Source organism: Lynx rufus, unplaced genomic scaffold (genome assembly GCF_022079265.1).
Source record: "Lynx rufus isolate CCGP_SWC_20201006 ecotype Redwood Valley unplaced genomic scaffold, mLynRuf1.p SCAF_7, whole genome shotgun sequence".
Lineage (NCBI taxonomy): Eukaryota > Metazoa > Chordata > Mammalia > Carnivora > Felidae > Lynx > Lynx rufus.
In genome coordinates this window covers 89,782,650-89,806,436 of record NW_025814889.1, presented here as the reverse complement: position 1 = coordinate 89,806,436, position 23,787 = coordinate 89,782,650, and the positions used below count along the sequence as shown (strand labels likewise).

Genomic DNA, 23,787 nt, shown 5'->3' with positions numbered 1-23,787 from the left:
ATGCCAATAGTCATCTAATTTCACTTCAATGTGGAATTTATTACAAATGATGAAGGCACTGTGAACTGCTTTACCTGGGATTTGTTAAATATTTACTGACCATACACCTATAACAATCAACATCTTATAAATTCCTACTGGATTTATTTTTGAAGACAATGAAAGCTGGCTAAATCTGAATTAGAAAAATCACTGCTACACCGTTATAATGGTTCTTTGAAACTATCTTTAATTTCTAATACATAACAGTACATTCAGGACACTAATCTTCTAACAAATCTCTTAACACCTGAAATTCTTCTCAGGACAAGTACTTTTACTTCAAGGAATAGAGTTCTAGCCTTAAAAACAAAAAGATGGCAGAATGGCTGAGTGGTCCCTCTTGTAGCAAAGTTCTAGTCTGCTCATTTGTTTTAAATGTTCATTTTTATGTACCACCGATTGTAAGATATACCATCAATTTCATAACAGCTTCAGAGGGAAAAACAATTCATAACAATTCATAAACAATTTCATAACAGCTTCAGGAACTTGAAAATGTGATTATAAGTCTTAAAATCCAGTATTTATCTCTAATTTTGTATCCTTTTTCTTTTTTTTTTTTTTTTTAATTTTTTTTAAACGTTTATTTATTTTTGGGATAGAGAGAGAGCATGAACGGGGGAGGGGCAGAGAGAGAGGGAGACACAGAATCGGAAACAGGCTCCAGGCTCTGAGCCATCAGCCCAGAGCCCGACGCGGGGCTCGAACTCACGGACCGCGAGATCGCGACCTGGCTGAAGTCGGACGCCCAACCGACTGCGCCACCCAGGCGCCCCTCCTTTTTCTTTTTTAATTTTTTAAAATGCATTATCTTAAAATTATTTTTAACTTTATTTATTTTAATGCTTATTTTGAGAGCGCGCAAGTGGGGAAAGGGCAGAAAGAGAGGGAGGGAGAGAATTCCAAGCAAGCTCTGCACTGACAGCTTAATCTCACAAACTGTGAGATCATGATCTGAGCCAAAATCAAGAGCTGACACTTAACCGACTAAGCACCCCAAGACTGTTGTTTTTAGACAATGAAATAATATATGTTGATTGTTGAAAATCTGGGAAATATCCATACTTCCATCACCAGAGATAATTACGCTAATATTTTGGTGCACTTCCTTTTAGCCTTTTTCCTATATATCTAACCACACTATAGACACATAACACTATTTGTACATGATACCTACCATACATTCAGGATCATACTGCATATATGTTTTAATCCTATTTTTCTCACGTAATATTATACACAAACATGTTCCAGGTGATTCAAATGTTGGTAAATATCTCTTTTCATTACTGCTTAACTACTGTGTAACGAACAATAAATTCTACCCCAAGAGAGGTCAGGCCTTTGTCTGCCCTTGGCAACTGGGAGGTGATCACTATACCTCTGGAGTATCTTGTGTGCTAGAAGTGTCTTTCTTTGGGAGCTCTGGCCACATAACAGTCTAATAATGTAATTTATAATGGGGGTTTTAGGATGCACACATCCACTTCAACTTCCAGAGGAAATAGAGACTGAAGGGGTTGGCCTGAAACTCTGGAAAGGGCTAAAGACGAAAGGGCAGCCAGGTAGGCAGTATGTGATGGAGTCCCAATAAAAAGTGTAGACATCAAAAGCTCTAGTGAGTTTCCAAGGCTAGCGACGCTCTGTGCATACTGTCATACATCAAGGCCAGGAGGGTAATGTATCCACGAGGACAAGGAAGACTCATGTTTGGAATCCGCCTACGAATTTCTTCCTGTGACTAGTTCTAAGTCGTATCCTTTTCGCTACAATAAAACGAACTGTAAGGATAGAGCTTTCCCGAGTTCTGTGAGTCCTTCAACCTTCTAGCAAATTACCAAACCCGGGGACAGTCACGGGGAGCTCCAGACTTGACCCGGTCAAGTGATGACCAAATAGCCTCAGGGACCCCTGAGTTCACAGCCAGCGTCTGAATGAGCACAGTCTTGTGGGGACTGTTCTCTCCAACTGTGCAGTATGCCAAACTCTTCTGCAGCAGCTGGGGTCAAAAAGTCTTGAACAGAGGAGGCAGTCTGAAGGGCTACGCTCTTAGCATGGAGTGTAGCAAACTGAGTAACTATCTATCATATATTCTAACTTATTTAACCATTCTTTATTATAAACAGGGCAGTATGAACATCTTTGTGCATAAAACTGTAATTTACATTTCTGATTAGTTCCTAAAAGGAAGTACTCACTAAAAATGAAATCACTATTATAAGGAATATAAACTGCCAAACTATTATTCAAAAGGTGTGATTTTATTGATTACCCATGTCTAAGGGGATTAAACTAGATTTCTCTTTCCATTACTTCTAATTTTCCTAACGACATTCTTATTTTCATTGTTTCTCCCTAAAGTCAGTCCTATCCTTAACATACTGTATTAATATATATAGTATATACGCTCTATGTTATATAAATTTCTGGATTCCTAGGATTTTTATTCTTTTACAAAGCCTTCTTTGTATTGACTCGTTACTTTAAGAATTATGTTGATTTAATGGGGCACGTGGGTGGCTCAGTTGGTTAAGTGTCCAACTTCAGTGGAGGTTATGATCTCAGGGTTCGTGGGCTCGAGCCCCGCATCGGATTCTGTGCTGACAGCTCGGAGGCTGGAGCCTGCTTCGGATTCTGTGTCTCCCCTTCTCTCTGTCCCTCCCAACAATGCACACTCTCTCTCTCTCAAAAATACATAAACATTATAAAAAAAAAAATAGAATTATGTCAATTTAACTTCACTTAGTTTTTAGTAAAATGCTGGTAACCATATTCTATACTCTTATTTCTTATGCTACCTTTTCTGATTCCATGATACTTCCATCGTTATATCTCCTCAAGAATCTTTGAGAACACAGTATTTGGTTATATGAACTGTAATTTTCACCATTAACAAAAAAACTCATTGTTCATAAAACATTTTTTTACATTGGGTCATTTCTCAATTGCAATAACTACAACAAACATGAGAAGATTAACTAAAGTGTTACTACTTACCTCCTCTTCAATAGCAAATAATTTGACAATATTTTTGTGATTGAGTTTTTTTAATACTTCAAATTCTCTCATTTGAACATCCACTGGACGAAGGAAGCTTATGTTATTAAATACTTTGATAGCAAATAAGTCACCAGTTTTCTAAAAAAAAAAAAAAAAAAAAAGGAGAGAGAAAGGTTTTATGTAAAATATAAAATATAAATATTTAAAATATAAAATATAAATGTTTTATTTAAAATATAAAACATAAATATTAAAATATAAATAAAATATAAATAAATAAAGCTGCCATCAGAACTAGATAGCAATTTATCTTTCTTATAGAACACCTAAATATACATATATATTTTAAGTTTATTTATTTTTGAGAGAAGGGGAGGGGAAGGGGAAGAGAGAGAGGGACAGAGAGAATCCCAAGCTGCCAGCACAGAGCCCAAGGCAGGGCTCGATCTCACGAACTGAGAGATCATGCCCTGAGCCGAAATCAAGAGTCAGATGCTCACCAGTGGAGCCACCCAGGTGCCCCATAGAACAGTTAAATATTTTTAAGCATAGGTAATTCTATTAGGGCTCTTCACTTGTTTTTATTTTTATTTATTTTTTTGAGAGACAGCAAGTGAGTGAGGGACAGAGAGAGACAGAGAGAGAGGGAGGGAAGGAGAGAGGGGGAGAGAAAGAGAGAGATTGAGAAGCAAGGCTCACCAAAGTGGAGCCTGAGCTCACCTGATGTGGGACTCAAACTCAGGAACTGTGAGATGGTGACCTGAGCCAAAGCCAGGTGCTTAATGACTGAGCCACCCAGGCGCCCACTTCACTTGTTTTTAAAGCTAAAACAGTCAATCAACTGCTCCAAATTTCTTTCAAATGGTATGCTTTGGAATGAAGAAAAGGCTATTTTCTTTCATATTAAAACACTTCCAGAGGTGCCTGACTGGCCTAGTTGGTATAGCAGGCAACTCTTGATCTTGGGGTCATGAGTTCAAGTCCCATATTGGGCCTAGAGCCCACTTAAAAATGAATGAATAAATGAATGAATGTTGGGAGAAAAAAAGCTTCTGTTATGATACATGAGGCAAAGATAGTCCTTCACATGTAAGAAGAAAAGAGCTTTAATAATACCAAATGTGAAAGTATATTTTAGATAAGAAAGTGGGGGCGGGGGGCGCCTGGGTGGCTCAGTCAGTTGAGCATCCAACTTTGGCTCATCTCATGGCTTGTGAGTTCGAGCCCCGCGTCGGGCTCTGTGCTGACAGCTCAGAGCCTAGAGCCTGTTTCAGATTCTGTGTCTCCCTCTCTCTCTGCCCCTCCTCCATTCACACTGTGTGTGTGTATCTCTTTCTCTCTGGCAAAAATAAATAAACATTAAAAAAAAAAAATCAAAAAGAAAAAAAAAAGGGGAACTCACAAGTGTTTCTCCTGGGCCTCATAATTTAAAAACTAAACAAAACAGAAAAAGAGAGATTGACAACCACATTCCACATAGGAAATTTCATTAGGATCTCAAAGTAATGAAATTAATTGTTAAGAAACACCCCCTCTATGCAACACTGTGTGTGTGGATGTGCGAGTGGAAGTAGGAGTTGGAGTCGGTCGGGTTCAAGTAGAGTATCGTCATTGGATTGCACCACTGCTGCCTTGGAGAACTTTCTGCGACTTCACCTAGATGACAAGGGCAGATTGTTTCTTCACAAAGCCTTCTCTTAGAGGATCAAAGATATTTCCTTTTCTCTGTGGATGTACCTGCAGCACCCACTCTCACAGCACACTGAAGTAGATTACACAGAAAATGACAATGCACGGTTCTGGCTGGGAGAGACTTTTCGAGGTACAAACATAAGCTTCATTTCAGATACACATTACCTTATGTTCTTCATATTAACCTGACTTTAAGCTCTCTTCCAGACCCTCCCATCTCCTTCCAATCACTCTAATCTGAGCAATCTCCTTGGTGGTCAATCCAGATTCTCTGAGTTAAATCTTACTTTTCCCATAATGCAAGGTTGAACTTCCCTGGAGCAAGTGGAAAGATCATTTCCTCTTTGACTTTGGGGTTCGAGCACCACCTGCCTAAAGATATTTCATGGCTTCCCATCTGTCAGGATCTCTGTGCTCTCTCTATAGCTTTCCCACTGCTGACAGCCATGATCACCTCAGAACCTCATGATCTTTTTTTTTTTTTTTTAAGGTTTATTTATTTTGAGAGAGAGAGCACGAGCAGGAGAAGGGCAGAGAGAGAGACAGAGAGAATCCCAAGTAGGCTCTGCACTGCCAGCACGGAGCCCGATCTCACCTACCAGGAGATCATGGCCTGAGCCAAAACCAAGAGTTGGATGCCTAACTGACTGAGCCACACAGGCACCCTAGAACTTCATGACCTTTTTCTCACTCAGAAATTCATGATCTTTTTCTCACCTCAGAACCTCATGATCTGTTTCTCACCTCAGAATCTCATGATCTTTTTTTCTTAAAACCATTTAACTGCTTCACAATCTCTCTTCAAGATCACTATTTGGAGACCACCATCTATGTGCCGTGATCACAACTCCCTAACCCTTGTCCTCCCCTCACACCAAAGACACATATATTTTTTCCCAGAGAAAACGTCCACTGACCATTTTCAGACAATATGAAAAGAGAATAACAACTGAACCACAATCAAATTACAGTTTTTCCATTTGTTCAACCAGAGTAAGAACACTGCCAAATCTATACGACCCAACATGTACCACCAAGATTTTGCTTGAGGATTCCTGTCTTCAACGTAGTCTAAAATTAGGAGAATCCTATCAGAGGAGCAACCAGGGAAAATAATATAATGTTGCAAAGTGCCCAGAGTTCAAGGCTAGCATTTTCCAAACTTCTGTAGTCTATATCATAACTGTGAGATTACTGGCACAACAGTTGGGAATCTATTGTTTTCCATTTATTCAACTGCACAGTCATCTATCATTCACTGTCCCTAAGTCAAAGGGAATATGAATAATACTTAGAGATCTACGTGTATATATAAAGTTGACCTCAGAAAGACATGAGCGTTAGAGGCATCAACCCTCCATGTGGTCGAAATTCCACATATAACTTTGACTGTCCAAAAACTTAACTACTAACAGCCTACTGCTGACTGGAAGCCTTAACAAAAACATATTATTTTGTATGTTACGTTTCTATAACATACGTTGTATGTTACATTCTTACAATAAAGTAAGCTAGATTAAAGAAAATGTTACTAAGAAGTCATAAGGAACAGAAAGCATATTTCCAGTACTATACTGTACTTATTGAAAAAAAAAATCCACATGTCAGTAGACCCACACAGTTCAAACCTATGGTGTTCACGGGTCACTTGTACACACATATGCAGATCACCACATCCTTCCTACAGCTGTCTTCCCTTTAACTCCCCCATGGGTATCTCATACACACACACACACACACACCCGTCACACACATTAGTAACTAAAAGCAACTCCATGAAAAAGACAAAGTAGGTAACATACTCTGAAAGACAAATAGTAAATTTGGAAACCTTGTCATTCTAGGCAATAACATGAAAGGGCTTACCTAATATCATGGTTAAAAAATCCTTAAGCAGTTATTAAAAGCAAGTAGGATTTTCCAGTATAGCCCTAATTCTTTGAAATTAATGTCATTGAGAACAAACACGGTTTCTTAAAATATATCCCTGGGAAGAGTATTATGGACTGAATACTAAACTGAGTCTTCACAATCTTTTAAGTAAATTCCTATGCCTCTCAAATCCTTATTTTAGGCTTTCTGACTATATTGGATAAAGTACATTTTTGTTTCCTTTGAGGAAGAATTTGGGTTGTTGTAGGGTAGTCTGATCTGTCCTCATTCATTCATTCAACATTTACAGAATGCCTACTATATATAGGAACTTAAAAGGAGGACACTGAGTATCTAAGTAGGGAAAGAGGACCAGAATCAATGAAATATTTACGAGCACCAGGCACTTTAAATATGCCTCACCCAATCTCTATCACTATTGACTACCTATCATTCCATCAGTTTCCAACTGACAACCCTTCTAATGGCAACCTTGCTACTAAACCCAAAGCTCTCTGTGGGAAGGAACTGTGCATCATTTGCAGTTATGTTCACCAGGTTCATCACAGTGCCTGTCACATACCAAGTGACTATTAAAATCTGTTAATGTGGGTCACAGGAAGACAGACTATCAGATGTAGTCTCAACGCTAAACCTTGTGTCGCCACCCACCTCTTCTTCTTGGCACAGGGCACAGAGCAAAAACAATTTCTAGGATAGGAATACCCAAAGTTGATCACAATGGACACAAAGACAACAAATTTGATCAAGGACTCAGTACCAGCGGGTAATTCTGGAAGAGAGAAAAAGGCTAAAAGCTCTCTGTAGGACACTTCTGATTCATTCTCTATGAACCACAGAGACTGTTTACAGTCATGATCTCTCCCCAGAGGGAACAGTCCCTCCCCTCTGAATGCTTATCTCACTGTTACTGACAGAACTGATTGGTAATCACCAAGGCTACAGGAAAATATGAAGAAATTCCTCCTTACTAAAATACTTAAAGCTCTGGTTTCTCAAAATAAGAATTTAAAAGGCTCTGAAAATCAAGCTCAAAACAAATTCAAAGTGTTGAAAAATTAGTGGATTATTTGCATTATAAAGGAATTTTCTACTTCAGCTTCCCTCCCAGAACAGCTCTAATGATCTTAAATTTCTTCAACTTCTTTATTTTCTAATTTTTAAAAATTAGCATTTATTTATTTTTGAGATAGAAAGCATGTGTGCGAGCAGGGGAGGGGCAGAGAGAGGGAGATACAGAATCTGAAGCGGGCGCCAGGCTCTGAGCTGTCAGGGCAGAGGCTGACGAAGGGCTCGAACCCACAAACCGTGAGACCATGACCTGAGCCCAAGTCCAATGCTTAACTGACTGAGCCACCCAGGTGCCCCTTACATTTCTTCACTTTAAATTATATTAATTATCTTTAATTTCATCCTCCAATATCGAATCTGACAGAAAATCTTTTTGGTTCTTGAAGTGCCTCCAAGATTAGCCCTCTTATTCTATTTTCACTTCCACTAACAAGTTCTGGCTACCTCATACCTTTTAAACGTGGACTCCTTGCTGATAATCTCGTTTGATTCTAAGCTACCTTGTAGGGTGCTGTTTACCGGGGCATGAAGCTATAGGACAGCATATCAGCATCATCTGTGGATTCCCCTCAAACCCTACATCTGCCTCCCAGTATTTCTCCCTCATCTGTAGTCCAGTCCGGTACACCGACATACCCAACTTGTTAGGGAGATCACTCACTAACACCGGAGGCCTAGCTTGGGAAAAGAATCAGAAGGTAGAACATGAATCTTCCTAGTCTCTTTATTTTCCCCACTCTCAACACATAACCTCTGCCACCACTGGGCAGACGTCACTGACTCTGACACAAGCTATACTTGAAATAACCACACGAACAGGTACTCTCTTTAGACAGTATGACCAAAAACATCAAGTCTCACATCTTAGTACAAGAGTGCTTTTCAGAAGAGTACATACACAGTGCTAAAAAGTCTTCACGGTTTTGTTTGAACCAACCTTATGCCTTCCACGAAAGACATTTGCAGTAGCTCCTTGGCCTAAAATATCAGACAAAAGCCACAGATGATTAGAGGTGCTCTGCATCTCGGCTTGGTCAGGAGATCTTCTTATTAAACTAAGAGAAAAAAAAATTTGCATGTTTGTTTTAAGGGAATAATACATTTGAGGAACAAATGTTAGATCCTTTTAGTCTCAAGTAAGATCACCCCTTAGTTATTGCTAACTTGAAGTGCACAGTCTAATGTAACAATCTAAGTTTCCAACAACATTAAAGGCTAAAATGCTGGGTGGGCTCTGAAAAAAACATTAACTGATGACATATATTCACTTTAATTCATTTATCACAGGGCTACAGAAACATCTATTTCCCTTCTAATTTTACCTCTGTCAGAGTGATACTGGCCACTTCTCTCCTTCCAATGTTTTGAAAGATTGATCAATGATGAATTATAAAGTGTTTTAAAATAAAGCAACAATGTACAATATAACAGACAGTAAAAGAATTACTTTGTTTCCTTAAGGGCACCGTTACACAATGAAAACAACTGTTGCCATGGCATAACATTTCCATAGCTTAAAATTTCATCTGCATAGCACCTGACAATCATAATGGAAAGGTGCAAGGTTTTTTACACCTGAAAAGTTACTAACTCCCCTGAAATTAATTTAAGGATAGTTTCTCCAATCTCCAAGTATGAAAAGACACATACTAAGTGTATATTACCAAGTCTTAAAAAATGAGCAAGTGGAAGCTATCTAGGCATGCAAGTGCAGGCTATTATATATATTAAGTAAAATCTCTGTACCTTCTGCTTAATTTTGCCATAAACCTAAAACTGCTCTAAAAAGTTGACTTAAGAAAAAAGCATCACCCCTAGCCTTGTCCTTTAATACTGGAAAGCTATATAACTATAAGGATATTAAAATATTTGAGCTCCCCATTGGAATAAAAATCAGGTATGCTAAGTAGCATAAACCCTAGTCTCACCATGCCACCTTAAATGTGCTGTAATATCAGATCAAAAGGGATCTTAATACCCCTCTGAACTCCGTTAGAATTCGGTGATGAACTAATGACTGCCAATATTCCAAGAAAGATTAGGAACATAAAGAATGGCCAATTTTCAACAATCTTTGATACACTAAGATATATAATTTTACCACCCATCTAATTTAGATAAGGAATGTTATATACAGCACTTCATTGCAAATAAGCAATAAAAATAAGATTTGTTTTTTACAAGTAAGGGATATACCTTTGTCAGCTGAGGTAATAACAATAAACTCCTCAACTATCTTTTCAATATTTACAAATACTTGTCAATATTGAAAACCCTTCCCTAATTGCTGTAACTGTGCTGAGATAACTGTAATGGAAAACAGTGTCGTTAGGTACCTATATGTACCTAGTGAATAAATACAAACACATTGATCAGCTCAGATATCTGCTTCTCTACATGAAGATAGCAGACTAGTTTCACAGTCATCAGGGGGAAATGTCTTTTGGTGACTACCTTCCAATAAACCCACAATAACAGCATGCTAAAACATGACTCAGCACATCCACAAGGTGTATGCTTTATAAATCTTGATACACTACAGGCAAGCACTCAACAAGTATGTTACTAGTGACTCTGCCTTAAGCCTACTTCCTTACACCGCCCAAAAACGAAAGTTATTATTCGTCCATAGATGAGAACAGGTTTGGTGACAGGCATGCGGACAAAGTTCAAGGATTTTCAAACTCAACCACTATGTTAAATAATTCAGCGTTCTAGAGTGGAAAAAAAAAACCAAAAAACCAACAACACTCGGTTTTTGGTTATGTACTGGACAGTTAACGGGTAGACCTTGTTTTGAGGCCACCTACTGAAAAACACCTGGGAAACGGACTGGAAAACAACCCCGTAAGGCATTTCCCAAAGGGAATGTTTGGGAATTTACATTATAGGTGTATATATTAATAAACGTCTGCTTCCAGCTTCCGGTTAGTCAATCCCCGCCGTCATCATCACTAAAACCCAAACGAAACGTCTCTTTTGAATCATCTGAAAAATCAATCCATTCAAACAGTGACGATCGTGTCAACGCTCATAAAGAGGGGCAGAAGCGGTCCAACTCCAAGGAAAAGAGGAATCCGTCTCTGCAGCGCGGCCAGGGCCCAGACCCGGTAACGGGCACGGCCTCTTTCTTCCTGCCCAACGTCGCTATACGCTGACCCGGGAGGGCCCCGGTCAGAGGGCCGGCCAGGGGGCGAGGAGTAGAGATGGAAGGGACCGGGCCCGCGCGACCATTCCACCGGGTTTCGGACGCCCCAGACACCCGGGGGCGGGGGGGCGTCCACCTAGTCGAGGTCCGGGGAGGGCTCGGCCTCGGGTCGTGCAGGGCTTGTCGGGTCGCCCGCCCCGCCCCCGCTCTGACTCAGCATCCCCGCTGCCCACAGGGGGCGGAAGCGCTCGGCGCGAGCCCGTGCCCACCTCGCTACTCGTGCCGCGCGCGGCTCGGCCCCTCCGCCCGCGCCGCCCCACTTACCGCGCCCGGTCTCCGTCGCGCCACCGCCAGCGGGCTCCCGCGGCCTCCTTGCGCCTCGGGACACTTCCGGCTTCGCGAGCCCTGGCCGCGGGCCACGTGACCGACGGCCGGCGCGCGCCGGTGCGCGTGCGCACGCCCGCCGGACCGGCCCCGGCCTCGGCAGCCTGACGTTGGTTCTGTGCTGTGTGTCTGGTGCGGCTGCTGGCTTCCCGAGCCTTTCTAGCGAGGGGTGGGGAGGCCGGTGGCTGTCTGGAGCCCGAGCCGGTCCACACCCTCTGCCTGTCCCCCCTTGCTCTCCGGGTGAAGCCGGGGCGGGGGGGGGTGGGGAGGGCCCTGCGCAGTGAGCAGTTTCAGATTCCCACAACTGCAAATCCCGCCCAGTTCTCGAGAACCAACGGCAGAGTGCGGCGTGCGGTGGTAGCAGGGAAGACAAACAGCAAACTCCTGATCGCACTCAAAGAGTCACAGGTGTGCAGACTGCTGGACACGAGAGAGGCTGTCACTGGGGAATATCATCGTCTGGAGGGATCGATCTGGAGCCGCTTTAAAGACCGTAGGCCGCCGTGGAGCCCCGTGATCGCCTCAGAATAATCCGGACGTAATTCTTAGTGTAAATGAGCTCACTTCTTATATATTTGGCGTTGTGGGGTGAGGGAGTCCGCCATGTCTTCATTCTCTCTTTAAGCGGTATTTTGGAAAATGGCGATATATCTTGGAAATTGGCAGTATTGGAGAACTCGGTTAAAATCGGGTCCTGAATATTCGTGCCTCCAAGATCTGAAGCAGCTGTTCCCTAAAGAGTGATCCCCTCTGCCAGCTGACTGCATCGCAGCCTTTCTCAACAGATGGAGAGGCCACAGAGACTCCTGATGATCCAGGGCTAAACTTCTGAGAGAGGGGAAGAAAAAGGATTCTTCCCGGATGAGAACTACGGCAACCGGGAATGAAATAGGAAACCAAGGCAGAGTGGTTAAGAGCAGGGTCTTTTGAATGGAACAGATCTGGGGTCGCAGTCTCAACGCTCCCCACCAAACACGGACTCTAAGCATGTTTTTCCAAGTCATTTGTGTCCTTTGCACAATGGAGATAACAAAAGCCCACAGTAATGCGTTATTACAAAGGAAATTACTTTATTAGACTTTTAAACAATGCTTAAGTCATGGAACCATTCCAACAAATGTTTACTGCTTACAATTGCAACCAATTTCAGTTCTCTTGTATCTAATGACAAGAAGGGGACCTGTTCAGGTTCCTTACAACAGTAAAACCCACAGCTCAAAAGTTTTATGGGAGAAAATGTGATTAGCTGAGCCAAAGGCCTTGATTCACATATTTACCACATAAGTGATGCATATTGATATACAATAGTATTAAGTGAGCCAGCTTATGGTTAACTAAATTTATGACTTTAAATAAACTGTTAGGCACAGAACTAGACCAGGTGTCTTAAAATCCTTGTGGTTCTGTAGTCAAGTCACACAAATCTGTCTCTTGGCTCAATGACCCCATCTGTTAAGAGGTGAGATTCACTCTTGTGACAATTATTTGGGTGCTTGTTTTTTTGGAAACTACAAATAAGGTAATTCATGATGAAGCAGAGGTGCCTAATTGCTATGGTACTCCCTAAATAAAGTGCTCTGGATAACTTCAGGGAAAAAATGGGAATTATTATACATGATTATAGAACATGAAGTTTAACTTCTGTTGCAGACTCTTAATTTCCATGTCTTGATTTTGCTTGGCTCTGAACACACGTGAATCTTTTGAAGGGCTTTAAAGAGACAGGGGAAAAAGAGGTGTCACCTTCACATATACGGAACTAACACTACAGTGGCCATAGCTAGCATGAAGCCTTCATGAGCAGGTACCGTAAGCTCATTTCACACTTTCGCAAAAACTGGGGTAGGGAGAAATTTAACTTGCTTAAACTTCTAAAAACCAGTGACTGGCAGAACTGTTACCTGAACCTACTTACTCTGGATCTGGAACCTGTCTTAACTCTTAACCACTACACTATGTGACTTGTTAGTACTTTGAAAAATTAGTGCTGATAACAGATGCCAATGGTCTTTCCCACCGTATAGAAAAACTTATCAATGAAATACTCAAGCTTTCACTTCTTAACTTTTATGTATTTTTTTTTTTTTAAGTAATCTCTATGCCCAACATGGGGTTTGAACTCATGACCATGAGATCAAGAGTCATATGCTCTATATGACTGAGCCAGCCAGGTGCCCCTCACTTATCTACTTTTGAAGATATTTTTATTGAAATATACATTTCACTGATCTATTCTGACAACTGTTAATTTACTTTAGTACCTTTGTCCTATGATGAAGGAAAATGTTTAAAATCACTTATGGAATTAACCCTAGAAAAAGATTTACGTATATCATTCAGAATAGTTTAAGGGAGTTTATAGACCACACTGAAGCCCATCGTGAAACCCATAGGGGAACCACATGGGCCAAAGTTTGAAAAGAAAAACCAAACCAACAATCCCCTAAAATCTTCCTTAGGCTTTTAGAATTTAAACTTATATGACTGCAGCAATTTAATTCTCCTGTTCAGTTTGTCCCTCCTTTCTTAGTTTTCCAATACTACTTACTACTGATACTTTTCCTCTTGCTTTCTTGCATAGCCATGAATAAAAACAGCGGTAAGTACTTTTAGTAACTAAATGGGCAGCTACTTGTAAGCCTCATTAACACATAGGTATAGTGTCCTAAGTAAATCCAATAAAGGAGGGGGAAATTGCATTTTAAATTCTATCGACAGATTGAAACATGCTTTTTCTAGCATCTTAAAAAAAAGTCTAACAGAGGCACCTGGGTGGCTCCGTCGGTTAAGTAACCAACTCTTGATTTCAGCTCAGGGTTTGTGAGTTCAAGCCCCACAATGGACTCCCATGTTGACCATGAAGGGCCTGCTTGGGATTCTCTCTCTCCTTCTCTCTCTGCCCCTCCTAAACTCGTTTTCCCTCTCTCAAAATAAGGAATATAAAAACAAAAAAAAAAAAGAGTCCAACAGAACTATGTTGTATATAACGTTTTGAGAGCATAAATAAATCATCCATAAGCCTAAATGTGCAATCTTTAAATGGGAAATCAGGGAGAGATAAGAAAATAAGACTATTTATAATAATTCCAAAAAAGACATGGTAGATTTCACTACGTAAAATTTATTTTTTTTATAAAAAGTGTGTAACACTGACACCTACTCTTAAATCAGTTAATTTATGAAACCATTCTCTTTTGTAGAACACACATTGGCATCGAAACAGTTTAAAGAAATGTAATGGCTATCTACAAAAAATTAGTTTTGATTTGTTGTATTCTCCCCATATTTGGAGTCTGCACACATAAAAGGAAATTAATATGTTCAAACATATTTAGCAATTGAAAAAAAAGCACACTGTTTTCCTGCTATGTGGTCTTTATAAAGGATTTAACATTTCCAGTAAAAAAAAAAGGGGGGGGGGTACTAAGATAACCGTGCTGTATCTTTTAACAGCATTTTTATATAGAACAATTTGAACTGGCATGCAAGCAACTTCTCTTGTTGTCACATACCTGTATTCAGAGAAAATTACACCCATTTTACAGGAAAAGTTCCAATACATATACTGCAATAAGCTTAAAGCAATGTTAAAAAGACCAGTGTGAATGGCACACAAAAACTGCTTCTTTATAAATTATTAACTGGAATTCTTGATCATAAAGTAGGCACAGGGAGATCCAGTCCTTAGGGCTTTGCTCTCTGGAAGAATACCTGGAAATAAAGTATCAGTACAATTAGCACTGGTGTCAGAAGGTATCACGTGAAGAATGGCTCCAAGTCAGTAAGGCTAGTCACTCTTTTACGAAATACAGTCAATACTCAGAACATTTTACATGCTTCATAAATCCACACATGGTACAAGAACTTTTTTTCTGGACAATTTGACCAAATCTAGTGGTAACTTATGTTGATGTTGGCCAGGAAATTAGTGAAACTATGGTATGAACTCTAAGGCTAGGAGAATCAAGTGTGCAGAAGAAAACATGCTCGGACACCGTTTGCTGACTGGCACACTGTCAAAGGCAACTCTGGGAAATTAAATTCTTAGGAAGAAATAAACACATCAGAACTAAAGATAACAGCTGTTATCCCTTAAGGAATTTATTATTCATTGGATTATAAAACAATACTTGCAATTCACCATTGGAGACAATGAATGAATAGGCTAGAGGCTGCTTTGGGGGCCGGCCCAATAGTACATACTACCTTCCATATTCCACAGTCAGGTACATGCTAAGTGAGCACTAGACAGACTAAATAGGCAGCAAATTCATAAGGATAAGGACTGTAGTCATCACTGCATCCTTAGCACCTACCAGATTGGGCATTCATTGAACAAATCTATTGACTAAGTGAAGAGAAGGATTGGTATATGAGCAAAACAGAGCCTTACAAAGAGGCCATGCTTGAGGTAAGCCTAAAAAAATGGGTAGAATTCATAAATGAGGAGGGTTGCTAATAAGGCAGAACTGTTGAAGAACAGCAAAGACCACTCCTGCAAGAGAAACTAGAAAGACAGTCTGAGGTCAGAATATAAGAAAACAAAATAAAAAAACAAAAGGCCTGAATGTCAAACTAAGAAACACGAACGTGTTTTGTAGTCAACTATATGGTTTATGAAGAATGAGGGGAATGGATTTCAGAGGACTATTCAGTGTTTCAAATAGGCTTGGCTACAAGGGAAGGGAGATCAGTGTGAGGTAAAAAACACATACTGGAGTAGCAGCAGGGGAGACAAAGTGAGAGTGAAGAAGAGAGAATCTATAAGATATGAGGATCAATCACACCTAAAGAGAGTAGGCACACAAGAAGGAATCCACTTTTCCCAACAAGAATAGTGCTCTCCCAGAGATAATGCTAGCACTGAAGAGATGTTGGGCTTGGGAGCAGACTTTGTATAAATGCAGCTGCATGAATTAGTATTTTTGGAGCACAAGCCTGCCACACTGTACCTGCATCTGCTTACAGATACCTTTAATAGCCAGTTACAATTTGTTTTAGTCCTTTTATCCAGTTTGATCAGTTATTTAACAGAGATTACCTCTACAGGCACTTTGCTTTTACAGGGACATGGGAGTGGGGAGGGCTCCCAATGATAACCAGTAGCTCCCAATCATCTTCTCACAAAACTCTCGTCAGTTTAAGCTGACAGACCACTACTGGGGAAAAAACTGGCAAGGGAAGATGTTATAACCGGAGCCCAAGCATGACACACTTTACTTCCTCAGCAAAGGCCCTGACTTAGGAATTTTACTGAATGCCTCGGACAAAAAAAACCTGGTAGCCATTCATTAAGTCACTTGCTACTAACATATTTAGCATAGTGTTCTGCCCTCCAATTTTCTGAATGAAGGCAATAAAAATAAAGAACACGTCTTCATCCTGTCACACTGGAATTTTATTTCCAGAGCACAAGCTCTTTATAGGCAAGAGAAGTCACTCGTACAGATATCTGCAGCAGTTAGCACAGTACCTGTTACGTGAAGTCATGATGCAGTACTGAATGACTACCTGGGTGACAGCAAGACAGTTCTGCCTTACAAATTTAAATTGTCAATATGAATGCCAAATAAGCATTTGGTACTTCTTGCCAACTTGGCGCGTTTTTTAAAAAATTCACTCATTTTATGAATGTAAAAAGAGCCTTGACTGCCAAATCAGAGAGTTTGTTCTGTTCGTTCTACAACTCAGAAGTTTCAAAATAAGATACACCAAGTAATTCTTACTTCTGTTTTTATATTTTTAGTTCCTTTCTTTCATTTCAATAGGGTCACACGTTCTTTTTTTTTTTTTTTATAATATATTTATTTTGAGAGAGAGAGAGAGAGAACGAGAGAGACAGAGAGTGCGCATCCCAAGCAGGCTCCATGCTATCAGCGCAGAGCCCAATGCAGGACTCGAACTCATGAAATGTGAGATCATGACCTGAACCGAAGTCAGGAGTTGGACACTAACCAACTGGGCCACCCAGGCACCCTGGGGGCACATGTTCTTAAACATGACTTGTCCCAATCCTGTAGCTCCTATCTAATTACATCACACACTATAAAAGGAAACTGGCATTTTCATAGTGCGTTCAAGCATATACACAGTGTGCTTACCTCACTTTTTATGATCTTTTCTAAGAGCTTAGTTGAAAGGGACTTTATAGAAAACTCTGAAGTATTAACATCCAAAACCGCAAATTCTTGGAAGTTGGTTTCAGAACAAAGAGATCCCCAAACAAGTAATAACTGGTAAGACTACAGTATGACACAGTATCCTGTAATATGTATTCTCTCAGCTCTAAAATATTACCTAATGATATGAATATGTGTAAGTTTTCCAAATACCTACCTTTAAGTAATTTTTAAAAACTTTAGCATCAGGCTGCTGAAGCGCTTGACAAAACTCCTGGGGGGCCCAGATGGGAGGGGAGAGAGAGAGAGAGAGAGAATGAATGTAGTTGTATTAAATTCACTGTAAATCAAATCCAGAGTTTTCTTTTTTAAACTGTGATAAAAAAAAATCCATATAACTGAGTATCTTAACCACCATAATGCTATACATTAGCATTAACCCTCTGCACACTGTTGTGCAGCAGATCTCTGGAACTTTTCATCTTGCAGAATTGAAATTCTATACTCACTGGACATCAACTCCCCCTTTCTTTCCCTACCAAGCCCCTGGCCACCACCATTCTACTTTCTGTTTCTGAGAGTTGGACTACTTTAGGTACTTCATATAAGTGAAATTATGCAGTATTTATCTTTTTGTGACTGGCTTATTTCGTTTAGCAGAATGTTCTCAAGGCTCCCTCAAGATTGTAGCATGTGACAGGATTTCCTTCCTTTACAACTGAATAGTATTCAATTGTATGTAAATACCACATTTTACTCATCTAGTCATCTGTCATAAGGTGCTTCAAATCTACAGTAGTCGGATAACTTAACAGGTCCTCAGCAAAAAAGGTTCTATGGCGTTTCAAATGTGATACTTTTCAGAGACTGCTTTCACTTTTGAGAACATGGTTCTCCCACAAGATTGACTCACGCCTGAGAAGGGAGAGTGGGACAAAAACTGCATTGCTGTGGCTGTTCTCACCCAGTAAGAGCAGTAACTGAGCAAAGCTAGACCAAAAGAAAAAGAGTTAAGGCGCTCTAACAGAATTCTGAAAAAGTGTTGTCATGAGACATATGAAAAAAAAGGAAAACTGGGGATGCTTATCTTCTATGATCAAATTATTAGACAGAAAAATAGTTTTCCTTTACTTAACCTGGTATATTTCTATTTTTGATGTGCAAGAAGGTCACTGCTTTCATTAAAACATTACCTTATACTTATATAACAAGTTATAGCTAAGAAAATTCATTAATACCTCTAAAGTTAAAGATAGCATGTCATGAAATGAGACCATAAATTCATTAATGATTACTCTTATGTGAGATCTATCCTATTTTTCATTCAATTTTTTCAATGCCTTTCATAAAATAGCATGATAAAAACTTAAAAAAAAATTTTTTTTAAATGTTTATTTATTTTTGAGACAGAGAGAGACAGAGCATGAATGGGGGAGGGTCAGAGAGAGAGGGAGACACAGATTCCGAAGCAGGCTCCAGGCTCTGAGCTGTCTGCACAGAGCCCGATGCGGGGCTCGAACTCACGGACCTCGAGATCGTGACCTGAGCCGAAGTCGGACACTCAACCAACTGAGCCACCCAAGCGCCCCTAAAACTTTTAAAAAACACTGTTGCTGAAGGAACAATTCTTAGAATCCCTTCAAGAGAGTCTAACTCTAGTTGTAATCAAAACTCTGATACCTCAATTAGATCTATGTGCTACTAGGTAAGTTGGGGTAACTACATGCCAAGAAAATAACTGAATACCATTATAAAAATTACTTTGTAATATATAAAAATGTAAGACTGCATTCCAGATACTTACTTCAAAATACAGTTTCAGATTTTAAAAATTAAGCATTGATAAGCTTGGCACATGTAAAATGAACCACCCAGCACAAATCTTTAGAACAGGTTTGTGTGCTAGGGTGCCCTTTGGCAGTCTGGGGAGCCCACTGGACTTTTAGTTTTTTTTTTTTTAAAGCATTGTGTTTTTGTTTTTAATTCATTTTGAGCGGGGGTGAGGGGCAGAGAGAGAGAATCTCAAGCAGGCTCCACACTGTCAGCATGGAGCCCGATGTGGGGCTCGAACCCAGGAACCAGGAGATCATGACCTGGGTTAAAATCAAGAGTCGGACACTTAGCCGACTGAGCCATCCAGGCACCCCTAGAATGTTTTTTTAAAATACTGGGTGTCTCATTTGGTTAAGCGTCTGACTTCAGCTCAGGTCATGATCTCGCGGTCTGTGAGTTCGAGCCCCGCGTCGGGCTCTGTGCTGACAGCTCAGAGCCTGCAGCCTGCTTCAAATTCTGTGTCTCCCTCTCTCTGCCCCTCCCCTGCTCACGTTCTTCCTCTCTTTCTCTCTCTCAAAACTAAATAAACATTAAAAAAATTTAAAAAATATATACATTTATAACACATGGGATTAGAAAGGAAACTAATTATAATGACTTCTGGTTATCAAAAATATTTTTGATATGTGGTGGAACAGTAAGAGATGCTGACTGAGACAACAAGGTCTAGGGGTGTTAACTTAAAATTTCAAAATCTTGGAGCGTACACAGTATTTTGAGATTCCTGGAACAACTAATGTGAAACGAAAACATCTGTGATTTCTACCGGGGACAAAGTCACAGGCAATGGGAATGGTATTATGATTTGTCACCTACACCATGGTAGGAAATTAAATTTCTGGTTAAAGTTTAGTGAAAATAAAAATACAATTTTTTCCCATTCAGTTTCACATACCCCCGAAGTTTCAACTCTTACTATCCTGTATACAGTAAAACATCAAGTTGAATGCAGCTTGACTTTCTTGAATCCAAATATAAATTGAACTACACAGTCATATTTCTTTAATTAAATTAAAAGGAATCTGCTGGGACAACTCTTACCTGAATTATCTCTGGAGCTACTTGCAAGGAAGGCAGGTATTCTTGTTGAAGATACTGAACACATTCTGGGCCCTAAAAATTAAGATAATTAGAACTCAATTATTTTCTTCCGTGATATTAAAATAATGCATAAAAATGAATTAGAACAACACATGTATACTTCAAACACAATATGGCATTGTGATTAAGAACAGAGAGTCTGGAGTCAGACTGCTTTGGTTTGAAGTCCGACTCTGGCAAATTTCTAGTAACTTGAGGTTACTTAACCTCTCTGAGCCTCAGTTTTCCCATATGAAAAATGGAAGTTATTGTGAGGAGTGGATGAGTTAAGAAATATAAAGCTTTTGAATAGTGCTTGGCAGAGTGCCTGGGGGGCTCGTGTCCAACTCTTGATTTAGGCTCAGGTCATGATGCCAGCGTTGTGGAATCAAGCCCTATGTTGGGCTCAGCACTAAGTGTGTGGCCTGCTTGAGATTCTCTCTCTCCCCTGCCCCTCTCCCGCTTGTGCTTTTCTAAAAAAAAAAAAAAAAAAAAACAAAACCCAAAATGTTAACAAATCTATGTGTAAGATGAAAATGAAGGGACATGGAGTACAAAGCTTACCCGTTTGAGATGAATTGTTTTCAATGTCACCGCACATTCAGACAAAGCCTATGAACAACAAGGTTGAGAATTTTAATACAGTCAATTTTTGGTTAGTGATCCCACTTGTCTTTTTATTTCCCTGGCCACTGCTCATTAACAATTACTTCCAAACAAGAGACAGAGGAAGGAAGGTGACCAGCATGTGGAGTAAGTGGGTTGGAGAGAAAAAGGGAAAAAATACAAAAATGCTGTCTTAATGCAGTAAATCAAATGACAAAAACTAGCTTTTACTAGGTTTTGGGGAAATGGTTAAAGGGCACTGCTTGAAATTAAGTATTTTGAAAGTAAGAGCTAGGGAAACTATTACTTGAGCAAGAGAAAGTTACTTTTAATGGTTAGGAAAATACCATTAAGAGCAAGGCTTAGAATGAAAGCAGTGGAAAAGTATAACTTAACCAAGCTTTAAAGAATGTTTATATAATGTATCCTTTCACAGTCCTTGAAAAAGGACTGTTAAAGTTGAAGGAGCTGGATTTTATATTCTAAACTTCAGTATCAGGATTCAGTAAGAACCCACAAAAGATCCAGAAGAGATCAACCTTTTAAAAGTGAATCCTAATTTGAAATTTAAAAAAAGGTGGGGGTGGGCCAATGAGACTAATATAGTCAATCTGGCATTAAGTAAACTGTGAATTAGAATACATGAGATGTACACAAGGTGAACAAAGATTCCGAGGTGCTTACCAATACTGTTTGTGCATCTGCCAGGTCAAAGGTCTGTTTTAAAGGTGCTAGGAAACATGCAGGGACAATGTGCTTATAAACAAAATCAGCAAATCCCACTGGTCCATCTTTACCTCCTGTCAAGAAAAGTCAAATGTTCATCTTGCATAAAAAGAAAGTCAACTATCATGAGGGGAAAATCAACTCCCAGCTCTCGTCCATGTTATAGCTGGGGTTCCACTTCATCTCTAAGAGTCTTAGGAAACAAGCTGTGGAATGAAGTGTTTTGTTTTGCTTTAATCATCTTACCCCAGAGTTCTACCAACTTGGAGAGGATGATAAAACACGTTTTCTGGGCAATTGGATCTGGATATTCGACTGCTCCTTGGATAACAGTAACCAGAACTCGTTCTACATTTTCTGCACCTGAAGCAAAATAAAAACTTGAGTTTAATTTTTAAAAGACCTAGAAAAGCAACCTGAAGCTTTCACTTCATATAGCGTAACAAGACAAAAGCATTTACAAAATTGGTAAGATCGCTCAATTTTTATTAACTTGGCTAAATTTTAAGCATAAAACATTAAAAAGTAATTATTCTCTTGTTATCCTGACCTCTGGATTTCTTATATAGCAAAATTCTCTATGTTGATCCATACAGTCCCATTTATTTTTAATTTCAAGATGGCAAGCTGGCCAGTGAGACTCAATTATCAGGTCAATGCTGGTAAGTTGCCACCATGCTATTTATACTACTAAAGACACAATTAAAGAAAACTGCCCTAGGGGTCTCCTGGGTGGCTCAGTCAGTTAAGCATCTGACTCTCGGTTTCAGCTCAGGTCATGATCTCGCTGTTTTGGGGGTTTGAGCCCCGTGTCAGGGTCTGTGCTGACAGCGTGGAGCCTGCTTTGGATTCTCTCTTCCTCCTCTCTCTGCCCTCCCCCGCTCATACTGTCTGTCTCTCTCAAAATAAATAAACTTAAAAAAGTAATTAAAACTACAAATATTAAAAAAAAAAAAATACTGCCCTAGGAAAAAGGGAACTGAATACAAATTAATTTTAAGGTCCTCTGCATGAAATAGATTTTCACCTTGATGATAATGAACTGTCAACCCAGGTGCGAACATACAACCACCTTAGAAGTTTGGTATTCACTTCAATGAGCTCTTACTCCTACGGACGTGCAACTGCAACTGTGACAAGGCCTCGAGCAGACAGTATCAGCACCCCCACCTTGATTTGCTATGACTTCGCTCATTCCGCTGCCTGTGACTGTTTGCAGGAAAGCAAAGTAACTCCTTCGCAACATTTGCTTCTCTAAAGCAGCAGACTGGTCATTTTCTTCTGCTGGTCGGAGCAACACTTCAAAAATTGCATGAAGCAGAGGCATGAACATTTGCTGTAAAAAAGGAGATACCTGTATCTGAAGATAAAAAAAACTATTACTACTTCAGAAATGAGTAAGATAATTTATATGAAACAGAAAAAACATGTTTTACATAGTCTTTATCCAGAATTTAATATATTTACATAATTTTGTTAGCAAATACCAATGTCAAAGCAAAAATCTACATTGAACATGTGCATTATTGAAATCTTCAAAATTGTTAGCTCATTGCCCACAGCCCAAGATTCAGGTTAAAATAATAGGGACTCAGACGTATTTCACCATCAGGTATCGCCATGGAATATATTCAAATTTAAATTCTCAAGAAACGAATTCTATTTTGCTAAATTTTTAGCAGAATTTATATGATTGGGCTTTCAAGGCTTTACATGCTTTTTGGCAAACTCCTTAACATCTTCGTCTCAATTTCCTCATATATAAAATACAGTTATCTCTAGGGCTGTTAGGATTGAATGAATGTACAAAAAAAGGTTTAGAACAGATTTTGAACACAGAAAGCACTGTTAGTAAATTTTATTACGCGGCTTATATTTGCCTTAAATCTCCTTGTACAATAAAAGTGACTTTAGTACACTGAATTAATTTCAAACTCCTGCTTGGGTACCCAAGTTACAATCCTTTTCATTTACCCCTAGACCGTTAGTACTCAATGTCATTTTTATTTGCTCTTCTAAAAGAGCAGACTAATAGTTTTCTTTTGCAAAGAGCAGAAAAAATGTTTTTACTAAAACATTTATTAAGGATGTCCTATGTGTCAGGCAGTGTGCTAGACAGGGGTTGACAACAAGACCTATGGTCCATGCCCTCAAGTGACTTATATTTAAAGAAAAAATAAGCCAAGGGGCAAA

At 39.6% G+C, this 23,787-nt stretch overlaps 2 protein-coding genes across 6 annotated transcripts in view; both read right to left on the bottom strand.

The window, feature by feature from the left end:
- Nucleotides 1–11,249, bottom strand: part of TBK1 (TANK binding kinase 1) — a 52,784-nt gene extending 41,535 nt beyond the window's left edge. For both annotated transcript variants that reach the window (XM_047065632.1, XM_047065630.1), the window contains exons 1-3: nt 11,171–11,249; nt 8,636–8,753; nt 3,040–3,180 (exon numbers count right to left, since the gene is read on the bottom strand). In XM_047065632.1, the coding sequence (XP_046921588.1) occupies nt 3,040–3,180; nt 8,636–8,722 (228 nt within the window). In that variant the 5' untranslated portion in view covers nt 8,723–8,753; nt 11,171–11,249. The remainder of the gene's footprint in view (nt 1–3,039; nt 3,181–8,635; nt 8,754–11,170) is intronic.
- Nucleotides 11,250–14,331: 3,082 nt separating this feature from the next.
- XPOT (exportin for tRNA) overlaps nt 14,332–23,787 on the bottom strand; it is a 37,526-nt gene continuing 28,070 nt past the window's right edge. For all 4 annotated transcript variants that reach the window (XM_047065935.1, XM_047065933.1, XM_047065934.1 and 1 more), the window contains 7 exons: nt 22,765–22,954; nt 21,841–21,957; nt 21,553–21,668; nt 20,827–20,874; nt 20,224–20,295; nt 17,567–17,623; nt 14,332–14,941 (listed from right to left, as the gene is read on the bottom strand). In XM_047065935.1, coding sequence (XP_046921891.1) covers nt 14,915–14,941; nt 17,567–17,623; nt 20,224–20,295; nt 20,827–20,874; nt 21,553–21,668; nt 21,841–21,957; nt 22,765–22,954 — 627 coding nt within the window. In that variant the 3' untranslated portion in view covers nt 14,332–14,914. The remainder of the gene's footprint in view (nt 14,942–17,566; nt 17,624–20,223; nt 20,296–20,826; nt 20,875–21,552; nt 21,669–21,840; nt 21,958–22,764; nt 22,955–23,787) is intronic.